Source organism: Macrobrachium nipponense, chromosome 30, assembly GCF_015104395.2.
Source record: "Macrobrachium nipponense isolate FS-2020 chromosome 30, ASM1510439v2, whole genome shotgun sequence".
Classification (NCBI taxonomy): domain Eukaryota; kingdom Metazoa; phylum Arthropoda; class Malacostraca; order Decapoda; family Palaemonidae; genus Macrobrachium; species Macrobrachium nipponense.
Genome location: NC_087218.1, coordinates 60,295,122 through 60,311,446, shown reverse-complemented (window position 1 = coordinate 60,311,446; position 16,325 = coordinate 60,295,122). Strand labels below are relative to the sequence as shown.

The following is a 16,325-nucleotide window of genomic DNA, read 5'->3' as shown; positions in this document are numbered from 1 at the left end:
TGGCCCCCATTCCCAGTGATTACCGAGGCCCCACTGTATATATAAAAAGAAGTCTGTTTTCTATTATTCCTGACATAATGAAATGCCACTAAACATAAAAGCATTAAAAGACGCTACTATTATATTAAGCATCAAAACAAGTAAAAATATTGAACACAGAAAATACAAACATTTTTATCACGACCATACAGTAAATGAAGATGTCTTGACTCGATCACCTAAAGAAAACTAGATAGGATACAAACAGATGAACATAAAAAACACAAATAGCCTAACTACCACAAATTAACCACCACCTTGTTACTGAGCTTCATAAGGTTTTTCCAAGCTAGTCCCTGAAGTACTTCTAAGTAAGAGGCGAAGGTTTTGTTTTCCTTTAGGAACATATGTAGTATAACTTACTTCCTTTACCTGAGATACTGAATTACATGAAAAAAATATTTTTCACAAAAAAATACTCAAAAATTCTCAGTTTATTTTAAGAGTACAGTCTTTTACCAAAGAATTTTACCTGGGATAATATGAAATGTTGCATGGCCATATCACACTCTCCAGACAGAATGTCTTCCTTCTTCTTCAGCACAATTGCTGCTGCAATATACATTGGCATGAGATATGGGGTGGCCAAGAAGAAGTCATACAACCTCACAACATTGCGATAATCCGAAAGTGTGTGTGCAAACCAAGTTATCAGCCATGGTAAACAGAACACTGTCCCAACACCAGAACTGAAATAAATAGTTTAGTTGTGAATGACAACATACTAATGGCTTCAGATCAATAATATTTTTTCCTAGTTATATGGATCTACTAAAAGTGCAAAATTGTAATGTAGTTGAATTTACTGAATATTTTGAGATTATAGAAAATAGAAACAAGAAATTACAAATATGGTACCTTAATTATTAATGTCAGTATAAAAGAACATCAAGTGACCTCTAGCTTCTATTTCCCTGACCAATATTCACCTATAATACCTTCTCTAGAGGTTATTAGATAGTCATGTGCCCATCAAATATAATTTTTTTACCAGCAATCTTAATACTGCAAAAGAAATATTTTCAGTGTTTATTTGTAGTCAACTAAATGGTGTATTTATATGAGAGATATTCTGATGGATGCTGACACACAAATTGTGAAATAATCTGAACTATATACTTCTATACTTAGCAACTACTGCATATACTCATGTATCATGTGACTTTTGAAGACCTATTTTTGAAGCTAATTTTAAGGGGATTGTATCATACACAAGATATAAATTTGGCATATGTAATATTCACATACTTATTAGTATTATAAAATACAAACATAATGAATATGTATCTTTTCCATGGATCTTTTAAAGTTATACTTTACTTCACTGTATCCAATAATTTTGTATGTATTCTCCTATTACTACAGGTAAACAATCCTTTATCCAAAATCCTTACGGCCAAACGTGTTTCATTTTTGGGAATTTTTCAGATTTCGGAACTGTGGGGCGAGTTATTATTATTATAAAAGTAGTTTAACCAGACCACTGAGCTGATTTTCAGCTCTCCTATGGCTGGCCTGAATGATTAGATAAAATGCCAGGTCTAGCCCTTAGGCCAAGAACTGGGACCGAATCGGTCATTCAGGATAAATGAAAAACAACAAAAACGTGGGGTGAGATTACAATCAAGCATCACTAAGTGGACATGTAAGGTTGTTGTTTTGATGTTGTTGGTGTTCATCTGCATAGTAATTTGTTGTGTTGTTGAGTTACTGTGTGGTTGTAATCTTCACAAGGTTGATGATTTAAATTTTTTTTTTTCTTTTATAAAAAAAAATTCAAATTTTTTATTTAAATCAGATATTTTTTTTTAATTTTTATTAATTAGCATAAAAATAATTGGAAAGATAGATATATATATATATATGTATATTATAATATATATATATATATATTTAGAGATATAATAAAATATATATATATATATATATATATAGATATATAATATATATATATATATATATATAATTAAATTCTAATATATTGATATGATAATATAATATAATATATAAGATTATATATATATATAATATATATATTATATATTAATAATTAGAATATATATATAAACGTATTATGTAATATAGATATATATATATATATTATAATATATATCATAATATATATATTATTATATATAATTGATATATATATTAATATGAAGTATATATATAATATAATATATATTATTATATATATATATATATTTTATTAGATTATAATTATAATTAATATATAATATATAATATATATATATATATATATATATATATAATCTATATATAGAGATATATAGATAGTATGATATATATATATATATAATTATATATATTATTTATTTTTTATAATATATATATCTTATATAGATAAACACTATATATATAATAATATATATGTATAAATATATAATATATATATTATATATAGATATATATAGACAATGTAATAATATATAGTTAGATATGGTATGTATATTATATATATGATATGTATATATAATATATAATATATTATATATATTATATTATATACTATATTATATATAATAGTATTATATGTAATAATAATATATAATACCAGATGGTTAATTATCAAAAGGGTAAAAATTAAAAGGGATAATCCAAAGATTATTGGATATCACATGGTCACAAACTTAAACAGATTCTAACCCTAACCGAAATTACAAAGTATCTTTACAGTCCAAAACATGTAAAAATGAATATATTAATTTTGTTGCTTATATTTATCTACAACTTTTTTCATTATTGAAAGCATCAAGTTTAAATAAACCAAGACTTAAATTTAGAACATTTCTAATATTTGACTTGATAAAACAATTGAATCTTGTTTTATCAAGTCAAATAATAGAAATGTTCTAAATTTAAGTCTTGGTTTATTTAAACTTGATGCTTTCATAATGAAAAAAGTTGTAGATAAATATAAGGCAACAAATTAATATATTCAGTTTTACATGTTTTGGACTGTAAAGATACTTTGTAATTTCGGTTAGGGTTAGAATCTGTTTAAGTTTGTGACCGTGTAATATCCGATAATCCTGGATTATCCCTTTTAATTTTTACCCTTTTGATAATTAACCATCTGGTATTCCTGATCTTGTTTGTACCTGAGGCCTTCCTCTCCAATTGTACTTTAGTAACTCCTTGACGATGTCTGAATAAAGACGAAAGTGCTTGGATTCCTGACTATCAATTTCCCGTGGTATTCGCTTATATATATATATGTATATATATATTACTTGAGCTACAAATATCCTTTATGTAATATCTAATTCACTCTACCTCAGAATTGATATATTTTCACATTTATAAACTGAAGGGAAATACTTTTTAGTTAATGATAATTTTGTCCCCCTCATGGGATCGAATCACCATCCAGCGGACAGGGAGGAAATCAAGACGATAGTGACGTTAATGATTCGGCTAACAAGTGAGGTTATAAGTTTACTCGTTCTGACCTTACAAATCGCCGTCGAACTCGGTTATTCATAATTCGAATAGATATCCAACCCCCTCTACCATGTTAGCAAATTCGAACGTTTGACGAACGTAGCCATATTATGAATAATTATCACATCACCGTGATTCATATAAATTATTCATAGTATATATATACATATATATACTTCTTCGCTAATACATTATGGTCTACCTTATCAAAAGCTTTAGCAAAGTCTGGGTAAACCACAGTTTCTTTTCTGTTTATCATACTTTTATATACGTTCTCACGGTGGACTAATAGTTGGGTTTGTGTACTTTTTCCGGGTACAAAACCATGTTGCCCTATATTAAACAAATTACTTTTCAATAATGTTTCATATTTTTCTTCCTTACCCTTTCATACACTCATGTGTGATGTTAGACTCACAGGCCTATAATTACTTGCCTCTAGTCTTAATCCACTTTTGAAAGTTGGGGTAATACAGGCAATCCCCGGGTTACGACGGGTCCGGCTTACGACGTTCCGAGGTTACGACGCCTTTTCTTAAATATTCATTGAAAAATCCGCCCTGGGTTACGACACTTGTTCCGAGGTTACGACGCAGACGCTTCCGACGCTCCGAGTTAACAACGCTTTTAAAAAACGCATACTATGATAAGAATCCTTTATAGTTTAGCACAGTATATTAATAAAAATAAGTTTTTGGTTAGATTACAACAAAAATATGATATTGTTATGTGACAATAAAGTTTCATACATACTTACCTGGCAGATATATACATAGCTAAGACTCCGTCGTCCCCGACAGAAATTCAAATTTCGCGCCACTCGCTACAGGTAGGTCAGGTGATCTACCGGCCTGCCCTGGGCGGCAGGACTAGGAACCATCCCCGTTTTCTATCATATTTTCTCTCTTCCACCTGTCTCCTGCAGGGAGGCTGGGTGGGCCTTTAATTGTATATATCTGCCAGGTAAGTATGTATGAAACTTTATTGTAACATAACAATATCATTTCATACAATCAACTTACCTGTCAGATATATACATAGCTGATTGGCACCCTTCGGTGGAGGGTAAGAGACAGCTACTATATGGAATAGACAGGTAAACAACATATGTTGTAGGTATAAATAAAACCTTGGTTCCTACCTGATAGGTGGTAGACTTCGTGGGTGTTTGCCCAGTAGTCCTGCATCACCTCAAGAAACTTTAGCGAGATATGTGTCTATGGCCAAGAGTTCTTGTGGGTCTGCCGATGGGGTCTTACCCACTTACTCAGCAGAGCCTAAAAGGACTTTGTCAATGGGTGCTGATCCACTTATATGACAATACACCTTATGAAGGAGCACACAACCAATCCCGACCACCTGATCCTAACCATATGTTAGAACTAAGGATTGTTACGAGTTATCCCCGAACTCGTCACAACAACCGTAACTCAAAAACCACTACGCACACCATACAAATAATTTTTTCAAAAAAAATTTTACTCAACTAATTGGATATTACGAGAATTCTCTTATGAACAACATAGACGGCTGCCCGTGCGAGCCTGAATCCTCCATTGTTCGAAGAGATTCTCGACCATATCCAAACAGAAGAACAGTATATACATTTAAGGATTGGTGTCGGCTTACCCGTACCCAGAATCGTATCTGCGATACGATAGGACCTAGAGAAAAGCACTTCTCATACGTCACACGCACGTCTTTCAAGTAATGAGATGCAAATACTGAGTTGCATCTCCAATATGTCGTATCTATAATGTTTTTAAGCGACATATTCTTATAAAACGAGAGAGACGTCGCAACCGCTCTTACTTCATGAGCTTTTACTTTCAGTAGTTGTAATTGTTCGTCAGGACAGACCTTATGAGTGTCCAGTAATGACGTTTCTTACAAAAGAACGCTAGAGCATTCTTGGACATCAGTCTTGTGGGGTCTTTTACCGCGCACCAAAGACCTTGTCTAGAGCCTCCCAACTGACGCTTCCTCTGAAGATAGAACTCAGAGCTCTAACAGGGCATAGAGACCTCTCTGCTTCTCTGCCTACGAGACTCGACATTCCTTTGACTTCGAATGAACCTAGGCCAGGGATTCGTGGGATTCTCGTTTTTCGCTAAAAACAGGGTCTTAAACGAGCAAATAGCCGAGTCTCCCTTGAATCCTACTTTATCCTGCAGAGCTTGTAACTCACTAATTCTTTTTGCCGTCGCTAAAGATAAAAGAAATAGGCATTTTCTAGTTATGTCTCTAAATGATGCCAGATGCGGAGGCTCGAATCTATCCGAAGACAGATATTTGAGGACTACGTCCAAGTTCCAGTTCGGAGTACTGGTTCCTTAGACTTTGAAGTCTCAAAAGATCTTATGAGATCGTGGAGATCTTTGTTATTTGCCAGATCTAATCCTCTGTTCCATGAATACAGCCGAGCAGCATACTTCTGTATCCCTTTATTGTGGATACGGCTAGATGAGATTTTACTCTCAGGAATAGCAAGAAATCAGCAATTTCCGCTATAGAGGTAGAGGAGGAGGACAACTTCTTGGCTCTACACCACCTTCTAAAGACCTCCCACTTCGGACTGGTATACTTTCGTATTGGGAGGTTCTGCGAGCTCTCGCGATCCGCGCTTGCCCCACTTCGCGAGAAAAAGCCTCTCGCTCTGACAAGTCTTTCGATAGTCGAAAGGCAGTCAGAGCGGAGAGAGCGGGGAGGTTGGTTTTGATGGTACCTCTTGAAGTGTGGTTGTTTGAGAAGATCCGTCCTTCCTGGTAGGGATCTTGGAAAGTCTACGATCCACTCTACCACCTCCGTGAACCATTCCTGGCCGGCCAAAAGGGGGCTATTATGTCATCCTCGTCTCTTTTGACGCCACAAACTTTTTCATTACTAACCAGGATTGTGAATGGGGGAAAAGCGTAAACGTCCACTCGAGACCAGTTTAGCAGGAAGGCGTCTACCATAATCGCTCTGGGTCTTCACGACCGAGCAAAAACACTGGGAGCCTTTTTGAAATGTATGTTGCGAAGAGATCCACATGAGGAGTTCCCCACAGAGACCAGAGATCGAGCACACTTCCTCGTGCAGAGTCCATTCTGTATGAAGGACCTGGTTCCTCCTGCTGAGCCTGTCCGCCCTCACATTCCTTACTCCCTGTACTAACCTTGTCAGCAGGGAGATGTTCCGCCTGAGACGTCCAAAGTTAATAGGTCTCTCGTGAGTTCGTAAAGGAACGAGGAGTGTGTCCCTCCCTGTTTCGAATGTAGGCAAGTGCGGTGGTGTTGTCCACGTTTACTTGCACTACCTTGTCTCTCACCAGAGGTTCTAGGCTCTTCAAGGCCAGGTGTACGGCGAAGAGCTCTTTGCAGTTTATGTGCCAGGACACCTGTGCTGGTTCCCAGGTGCCTGACACTTCCTCTGAGCCTAATGTCGCTCCCCAACCCGTCTCCGACGCGTCGGAGAAACAACACTAGGTCTGGTTGGGTTCTGTGTTCTTAGAGAGATCCCTTTTGTTCTCTTCCAGAGGTAGCAACCACCACTGTAGGTGGTGCCTTTATCTCCACTGGAATGGGAAAAACGTCCGACAGTTGTCCGGTTTTTCAGCTCCAAGACTTCTTGAGGAAGAATTGAAGTGGACGGATATGAAGTCTTCCTAGAGGGAAGAATTGTTCCAGCGAGGAAAGCGTCCCCAGAAGGCTCAACCCATTCCCTCGCTGACGTTTGTTGCTTCTCTAAGAAGAGAGAGATTATCCTCAAACCTTTTGCGGTCTCTCTTGCGAAGGAAAAACTCGAAAACCCGAGAATCCATCGAATCCCCAGATAGACTAGGTCTTGTCTGGGGGTCAGCTGAGACTTCTCGAGGTTCACAAGCAATCCCAACGCCTTGGTCAAATCCAGAGTTAACTTTAGGTCCTCCAAGCACTGTCTCCCCGATCTGGCCCTGATGAGCCAGTCGTCTAGATACATAGAGAAGAGACATTCACTCCTTTGAGATGAAGAAATCTCGCCACATTCCTCATCAGGCTTGTGAAGACCTGAGGAGCTGTGGACAGGCCGAAACACAAGGCTCGAACTGAAAAAGATCCTTCCCCCCCCCCACCCCCCGTCATTGAAACGGAGGTACTTCTTCGACGAAGGGTGGATCGGGACGTGGAAAGTAGGCGTCTTGGAGATCTAGAGACACCATCCAATCTCCTTGTCGTTAATGACGCTAGGACTGAAGCAGAAGTCTCCATGGAGAACTTCTCCTTCTGAACAAATTTGTTCAGAGAGCTGACTTCTAGTACTGGTCTCCAGCCTTCCCGAGGCTTTCGCCACTAGAAAAAGGCGATTGGTAAAACCCCAAGGGGAGTTTTTGATCCAGTACTAGTTCTATTGCACTTTGTCCCACATTTGTTCCACCATCGATCGAAGAGTATCCCTCAGCACAGGGTCCTTGTACTGGCTGATAGTTCCCTTGGTATTGACGTTAGGGGCGGAGTAATTCAGGAAAGGGATACGATATTCCCTTCCTTATGATATTCAGTGAAGACGCGTTCTGCGTCTATCAGTGTCCAGGCCTCCACGAATCCCAGGAGCCTGGCACCTACTGGTGCTTGGAGGAGAAATGTTTCATTTCCCTTTTTAAAGGGACGAAAGGCGGACCTACCTCTTCTCTGGAGCCTTCCTTCTTGCGGGAGGTCTGGAGATCGGACCACCTCGAAAGGGCTGCATAGAAGTGCTAGGTTCTTTCTTGTCAGAAACTAAAGCAGGTTTCTTCTTCCTAGCCGACTGCGTCAGAAGATCCTGCGTCGCCTTCTCAGTTAAAGAGTGAGCCATGTCCTTCACTAACTGAGAAGGGAACAAATAGTCAGACAGAGGTGCATACAGTAGAGCTGCCCTCTGAGCATGCGAGACTGCCTTTGTTAAGAAGGCGCCATACACCGTCCTTTTCTTTAAAAGACCTGCTCCAAATAATGAAGAGGACTTCAAAAAGATCCATCCTGTACCGCTTTGTCGATGCAAGACAAAATGCATAACAGGGCTTCAGGTTCGATTCCCTCTGAATCATGAGCTTTCTTGGACATCACCCAAGGGACCAATCCAAGAAGTTGAAGACTTCCAATACATGGAAGAGTCCCTTGAGGAGATGATCCAGATTCTGAAATACTCCATGGTAATTCGAGCAGAATGAGACTTGGACGCCTTGAAGCGTCAACTAACGTCGAAAAAAATCTGCCTCTGTTGTAGAAGGGAGAGCGATACCCATATTCTCCCCGTCTTGTACCATATGCCTCTTTTCCCAGCTAACCTTGCTGGAGGCATGCAAAATACTGTCCTGACTAAGTCTTTCTTCGACTTCATCCAGGAGTCTAAGGCGTGTAAAGCCCGCTTCATCGAGATGGTGGGCTTCATCTTCAGAAAAGACGAGGGCTTCTTCGCCTTCGCACTAGAAAAGAGCGAGCGTGGAGGAAGGAGGAGCAGCCGGAGTCAACTCGTCTCCGTATTCCTCAAGAAGCAGGGTAGTCAACACCTTATAGTTGGACAAAGCCCTCTCATTCCATGATCGTCATCATCCGAGTTTCCTCCAACTCGGGATATATCTGAGTTTCCGTTCTCCTTTCTGAACTTTCCTCTTCTGGAGGAGACAAAATCCTGATAGGAGAGGGGCTAAGGGAATGAAACTCTTTCCTTTTCCCCGTTTTGATAGACTTGGAAGGCGTCACAACCTGCGGCTTCTCTTGCACTGTAGAAGACGTCTTGTATGACGCTTCCCGCTCTCCGAGCGTCTTGTATGACGTCTCTTGTTGACGTCTTGATGACGCTTCGCGTCTGGAAGACGCTCCGCTCTCTAAGGGCGTCCTACTCGGCGTCACAATCTTGGATGGAGCGTCACGTCTCAGATCCGCTTGAAAACCGAGCTTCACTTCTAAAAGACGTCTTCCGTTTTTCTTGTCTTACAACACTCTCTCTTCGAGCAGGTGAGAGAGGACGAGACTTCTTAATTGGCAGCGTCATGTCCTTCCGACGGGGGGGCGCTAAAACTCCCACAAGAGATGACAGTTGTTCCTGAACCGCCATAATTATCTTTCTTGACGCTTCTCCACGTCTAGTGCATGACGCCTCTCGTCATCACTCAGGGGAAGAAGCATGATGGGGTACTTCCTCATAAGAGTCAGGTGACGCTGACGCCACCTTCGCTCTTAATAGCAGACGGGGCGTCATCCGAGAAGCGCTCTGGGCTCGAATCAATGTCTTGCTTCATATGACGCTTCAGCGGTCTCGATAAGTTCGACTCCTTCCACCCTCGTTTAGTGGTGAGGGAGAGGGAGAGGACGAGAAACACTCGCGAAGGAACGCTTTTCCTATAGCGCCCTTGAGCTGGCTGCCATGAAGCAGAGCTAGCTGAAGGGACGTCTGACCGTTGGGGATTCCCCACGACCTCCTTAAGGCTTTCGACTTTCCTTCTCCTCTGGGCATGGGAGCTTGGAAGAGGTCTAGGCCTGGGAGCGCCGCAGGGACGATCAAACGGCCCCCTCCACAACACTGATAGGACTCACTTCACTAAAATGTTCACTATCACTAGCCTTACCTTTCGAGTCAGCCATCTTGGACTTCATGTCTCTTAATAGTCGCTTTTCAGATTGGCGATTTCCGATGCCGAATCCGAAAAGACACTCTGAGAATGAGATCTATAGGGAGAATCTACAGTAGTAGGGTTAGAATTATCCGTGAAAGGCTCAATAGGCCTTGAACTCACACTTTCAGTCGTCTAAACTCTATCCCTCTCTAACTTCTTCAAACAAATAAGAAGTCAAAGTCTTCCACTCTTCTGCATTCAAACCTCGCATTCCTTACAAGTGTTAATAGCAGAACACTGAACCCCCCTACATTTACGGCATACAGTGTGAGGATCAACCGAAGCTTTCGGTATCCTCACCCTGCAGCCTACATTCACACACATTCTCACACTCACATTAGAATCAGACATACTGAGAAAAATCCAAAAGAGTTATTCCAAACACAGTCCACAGTAGCGAATGCCAAAACACGATCCAAATACGTTACCAAAAAGCCGGAAAAACGTTGATCAAATGTTGAAAAATGAATCTAAAGTCAGGAGGTAATAACAACAATGTTGAACCACCGGCGACAGAGAAAAAATGATAGAAAACGGGGATGGTTCCTAGTCCTGCCGCCCAGGGCAGGACCGGTAGATCACCTGACCTACCTGTAGCGAGTGGCGCGAAATTTGAATTTCTGTCGGGGACGACGGAGTCTTAGCTATGTATATATCTGACAGGTAAGTTGATTGTATGAAATTTGAGGTTATGATGATTTTCGACACTTTTTGTCGTATTTTTTAAATTTTTTTAGTGACGCCTCACATGTGGAACTAGTTTCCGAGCGAATGAATACGCTAGCTTGGGATGCACAGTTTATAACAGTCCAAAAGCGCAAATAATGAAAAAATCATTGCTTATTTCCAGTATACATAATTAACAAAACTAAGTTTCTGGTTAGATTACAACGCACATTCCAAGGTTACGACGGTTTTTTATGCCTTTTAACGATACCTCATACGCAGAACTAGTTTCTGAGCGGAGGGCGCATAAATTAATTTACGCTATTAAACTGTATGGTAACCATAGTCAAGGATAAGGAACGCACTCTCAAACAGTATACATATCCTTTAATACAAAACAGCAAAATATCATTGAAACATTATTTCACTTAAAGAATCCATTTATACTCTACTTAGACTTGGATATAAAAACCATAAGTTTCTCTCTCTCTCTCTCTCTCTCTCTCTCTCTCTCTCTCTCTCTCTCTCTCTCTCTCTCTCTCTCTTTTTAGTATTTTCCGACGAAAATAATCACTAATTAGTGTATTTTGATGTTTATGTTCATGACTAAATACATTTTTATAATACAAAAATGATTTACTAATTTTCAAATATTAATTTTGATTAATACTGTATTAGTAAGTTTAATAAGTTGAAATGATACCACATAATAAAAATAATAATTCTCTCTCTCTCTCTTTCTCTCTCTCTCTACTACAAAGATGTATGTTTTTTTTGTTTGATAAATAAATGATTTACTATTTTCAAATATTAATATTAATTTATACAGCAATAATATCAATTCATTAAAGAACATACCATAGTGAATTAGTAAGATTTTAGCTTATCAGATATATGAAGTTCTGTGACAGCCAGGAGGGGGAAGTGCTCATGAAATTTCCCCCATCCCCCCCTCTCTCTCTCTCTCTCTCTCTCTCTCTCTCTCTCTCTCTCTCTCTCGTCTCTCTCTCTCTCTCTCTCTCTCATTTACTGAGACTCGAGATTTTTTTATGTACTTGTACTATTTGTTTTTAATACTTTCAATTAATAATAATAATAATAATAATAATAATAATAATAATAATAATAATAATAACTGTAATTACAAAATTCATATGTGATAGTATTTTAAAGAAATACAATACGTACTAATCTATCCATGTCACTTTTAATTAAGGTTAACTCTCTCTCTCTCTCTCTCTTTTGCCACACAAGATAATAATGTGTTATAGTGGTAACTCCCTCCCTCTCTTTCGCTGGAAGCGTTATAAGTATTTTTTGAGAGAACAGAGAGATAAACACACACTCTCTCTCTCTCTCTCTCTTTTACCGAGATGATAAGAATTTTTATGGTACTAGTATGTAAAATGTTTAGTGATAATTTCAGTTATTTAATATAAAATAATAATAATAATAATAATAATAATAATAATAATAATAATAAAAAGAGGCATGATTCAGTGGCAAAAGCCCTCCACTGGAGCCTGTGCAAGAAACACCAGCTACCTTGCAGTAATAAGTGGTACGAGCACCAACCTGAAGGAGTGATAGAAAACGATCAGGCAAAGATCCTCTGGGACTATGGTATCAGAACGGATAGGGTGATACGTGCAAACAGACCAGACGTGACGTTGATTGACAAAGTCAAGAAGAATGTATCACTCATTGATGTCGCAATACCATGGGACACCAGAGTTGAAGAGGAAAGAGAGGGGAAAAAAATGGATAAGTATCAAGATCTGAAAATAGAAATAAGAAGGATATGGGATATGCCAGTGGAAAATCGTACCCATAATCATAGGAGCACTAGGCACGATCCCAAGATCCCTGAAAAGGAATCTAGAAAAAAACTAGAGGCTGAAGTAGCTCCATGACTCATGCAGAAGAGTGTGATCCTAGAAACGGCACACATAGTAAGAAAAGTGATGGACTCCCTAAGGAGGCAGGATGAAACCCGGAACCAACCCCACACTATAAATACCACCCAGTCGAATTGAAGGACTGTGATAGACAAAAAAAAAAAAAAAAAAAAAAAAAAAAAAAAAAAAAAACAAAAAAAAAAAAAAAAAAAAAAAAAAAAAAAAAAAAAAAAAAAAAAAAAAAAAAATAATAATAAAACTTAATTACAAAATTCATAATGGTCGTATTTTAAAGAGATGAAAATGACCTTTCCATTTCACTTGTAATGATAATTCCTCTTTCTTACTGAGATGAGAGAATTTTTATGGTAGATGCACGTGTTTATTATATTTTCAAATAATAATAATAATAATAGAAGTAGTAATAATACGACATCTAATTTCAAAAGAAAATTCTTCCCTTCGTCTTTTTCTGTATCAATTTCCCTACCTCATAACTCCAGTGACACTCGGAGCTTAACAATGCCATACAATGGTCAACAAATTTAATGGTTTTATGTAATCTCTCTCTCTCTCTCTCTCTCTCTCTCTCTCTCTCTCTCTCTCTCTCTCTCTCTCTCTCTCGTCTTTTAATGAAAATATACAGTAATTTGTGAATACACAGTGTTGCACATGAAAAAAGTAAATTTGTGATAATTTTAGAGATACGGCCCTAAGTAAAATTGCAAATTAGTGAAATTTTCCCTATGGACATGTTTTCAAGAACGTCGTTCCGGCTTACGACGATTTTCGGGTTACGACGCGTCTTAAGAACGGAACCCCCATCGTAACCCGGGGACTGCCTGTATATGCTAATTTATGTTCATCATAAATCTTGCCTGTATCTACACTTTGCCTTAATAATATAGCGAGCAGATTTGCAATAGAATGAACTACTTTCTTTAACAGATTGGCAGGGACACCATCTGGTCTGCCTGCTGATCCATTTATAATTTCATTAATAGCCTGCACAATATCAGCTTCATTAATATCTATGTCCGATAAATATTCACTATTTTCATCTCTTTATTTTTGTATCATCTTCATTTTTAATTCTAAGGGTAAATTCTCTTTTATATCTTTCTGCTAATATATTGCATATTTCCTTTTTTTCATTCGTTAATCTCCCTTCATTTCTTAGAGGGCCTATTTCTACTCTTCTTTTATTCATCTTTTTTGCATATGAGTACAACAGTTTGGGGTTTTGCTTGATATTTTCTAGGGTCTTTTCTTTTAAGTCCCACTTTTCATTTTCTTTTGATGGTAGAATCTTTTGTTCTACATTTTCTATTTTTTTTTTTAGCTCCATCACTTTCCACACATTCTTTTCTTTTGCAAGACCTTTTTTCCACTTCTGATTTCCTGGAATAAGATCCTTCTGTCTCTTGGTATGCATGGCTGATGTTTACTTTTCTTCTTCGGTATATACTTATCCATTATTTTCTCCAATATTTTATATAATATACCCATATTTACCTGTATATCATCACTTACAAACATGTTTTCCCAATCTTTGTTTATTTCTTCATTTATTTCTGACCATTTTATATTCTTATTATAGAGATTATATTTTCCATATACTTCTCACTTTTTCATCTCTTGTTTATCTGTTTTCACTTGCTTTGGAATGGACTGTTAATTCTATGTCATTATGGTCTAAAATACTCGTATTAGACACTATTATTTCTTTAACATAATTCACCTCATTCACAAATACTAGGTTTAAAGTATTATCCTTTCTTGTTGGCAGGTGATTTATTTTTTGAATGTTGTGTTCGAGAGAGAGAGAGAGAGAGAGAGAGAGGAGAGAGAGAGAGAGAGAGAGAGAGAGAGAGAGAGAGAGAGAGAGAGAGAAATTACATAAACTTTAGTTGGCAACACAACACAACGCCTCCATTACTTGATATATTTGACAGCTATGGACCTGGCTTGGTACCTGGATCTAAAAAGAAAGATTCAGGAAGACTGGGATTTCCTTCATTCTTACACATTTTTTTAATTTATAAACTAAAATCTTACTAATTCACTATAGTATTTTCTTTAATGAATTGATTGCTGTTTACACTAATATTAATATTTGAAAATTAGTAAATCACTTATTTATCATACAAAATACATACATCTCTGTAAGAGAGAGAGAGAGAGAGAGAGAGAGAGAGAGAGAGAGAGAGAGAGAGAATTATTATATATGATATAATTTTATTTTATTGAACTTGTCAATATGTACAGTATTAATCAATATTAATATCTGAAAATCAGTAAGTCATTTTTGTATCACAAAAATGAAGTTTTTATGATAAAACAAAAGTTTAATGTATACTTACCGTGGCGCTAGCGCTAGGAACCGTTCCCAATTGGGCCAGATTTTCTCTGAACCCTGTCCCCTGAGGGGAGGCGGGTGGGAATTAAATTATATATACCTGCCAGGTAAGTTATACATTGAAACTTTGTTTTATCTATAAAAACTTCATTTTAATGTATGACACTTACCTGGCAGGTATATATAGAGCTGATTGACACATTTGGAGGTGGGTCAAGGACAGCAGCATTCTTAGAGTATAAAAATATTATTAAAAATATTATTAAAACTCCAGGTTCCTTACCTGCTAAGGTAGCTGACTTCATAGGTCCTGCCTCTAAGCCTGCTTAAACCTTAGTAGCTCTCAACAAGGAGTGTCCTGTATGTGAAGAAGCTAAGACTGGAACTGACAACTGGACGTGACCAATGTGTTGACAGATCCTTACAGCCCTCTTATGCCACGGCATTCACAAGCTAGTACAAAACTCATTTACCTGAACTACACACACACCATCACCAGATAATACTAACACGACGAGAAAAGTACCGCACCCTTTTCTCAGACGACCAAAAAAAACACAAACACCATCACCTAATAAAAACAACTAGCTTACAAGAAGGTTATGGGGTAGTAACTCCTTTGCCCAATACTGTACCCGAGGACACGTATGGACCTAGCGTCTGACAATTATCGAAGGTTGTCTGAACGTCCCTAAGATAATGAGACGCAAATATTGAATTAGTTTTCTCTCCAATATGTTGATTCAATAATTTCCTTGAGGGCTAAATTCTTTTTAAAAACGCTAATGAAGTCGCCCACTGCCCTGACTTCATGAGCCTTCACCTTTAAAATACCAAAGCTCTGCTCTTCAACACAACATATGAGCCTCTTTAATTAACTCTCTCATGAAGAAGGCTAGAGCGTTCTTCGTCATGGGTCTAGTGGGGCTCTTTAACTGAACACCACAGAGCATCAGACTCCCTCTGATAACTCTTGTTCTTTGTATATAACATCTCAACGCTCTCACTGGGCAGAGAACTCTTTCTTGCTCGTTACCGACCAATTCAGCTAGACCCAAAACTTCAAAGGATCTTGGCCAAGGATTAGCTGGATCCTCATTCTTGGCCAAGAAACCTTCTGGAATGCACACACTGCATTGCCGTGTCTCCATCCCACCTTCTTCGATATGGCCTGAAGCTCACTAACTCTTTAGCAGTTGCTAATGCTACTAAAAAGATAGTCTTCTTAGCAAGATCTCTCAGAGAGGATTCCTCTAACTGGTCGAATTTGCTAGAAGTTAAATAC

At 37.9% G+C, this 16,325-nt stretch overlaps 1 protein-coding gene across 1 annotated transcript in view; it reads right to left on the bottom strand.

Annotated features, from left to right (window-relative positions):
* Positions 1-16,325, bottom strand: part of LOC135202176 (TBC1 domain family member 20-like) — a 170,241-nt gene that overhangs the window by 29,569 nt on the left and 124,347 nt on the right. Inside the window, exon 5 of the mRNA XM_064231430.1 lies at positions 512-728. Coding sequence (XP_064087500.1) covers positions 512-728 — 217 coding nt within the window. The remainder of the gene's footprint in view (positions 1-511; positions 729-16,325) is intronic.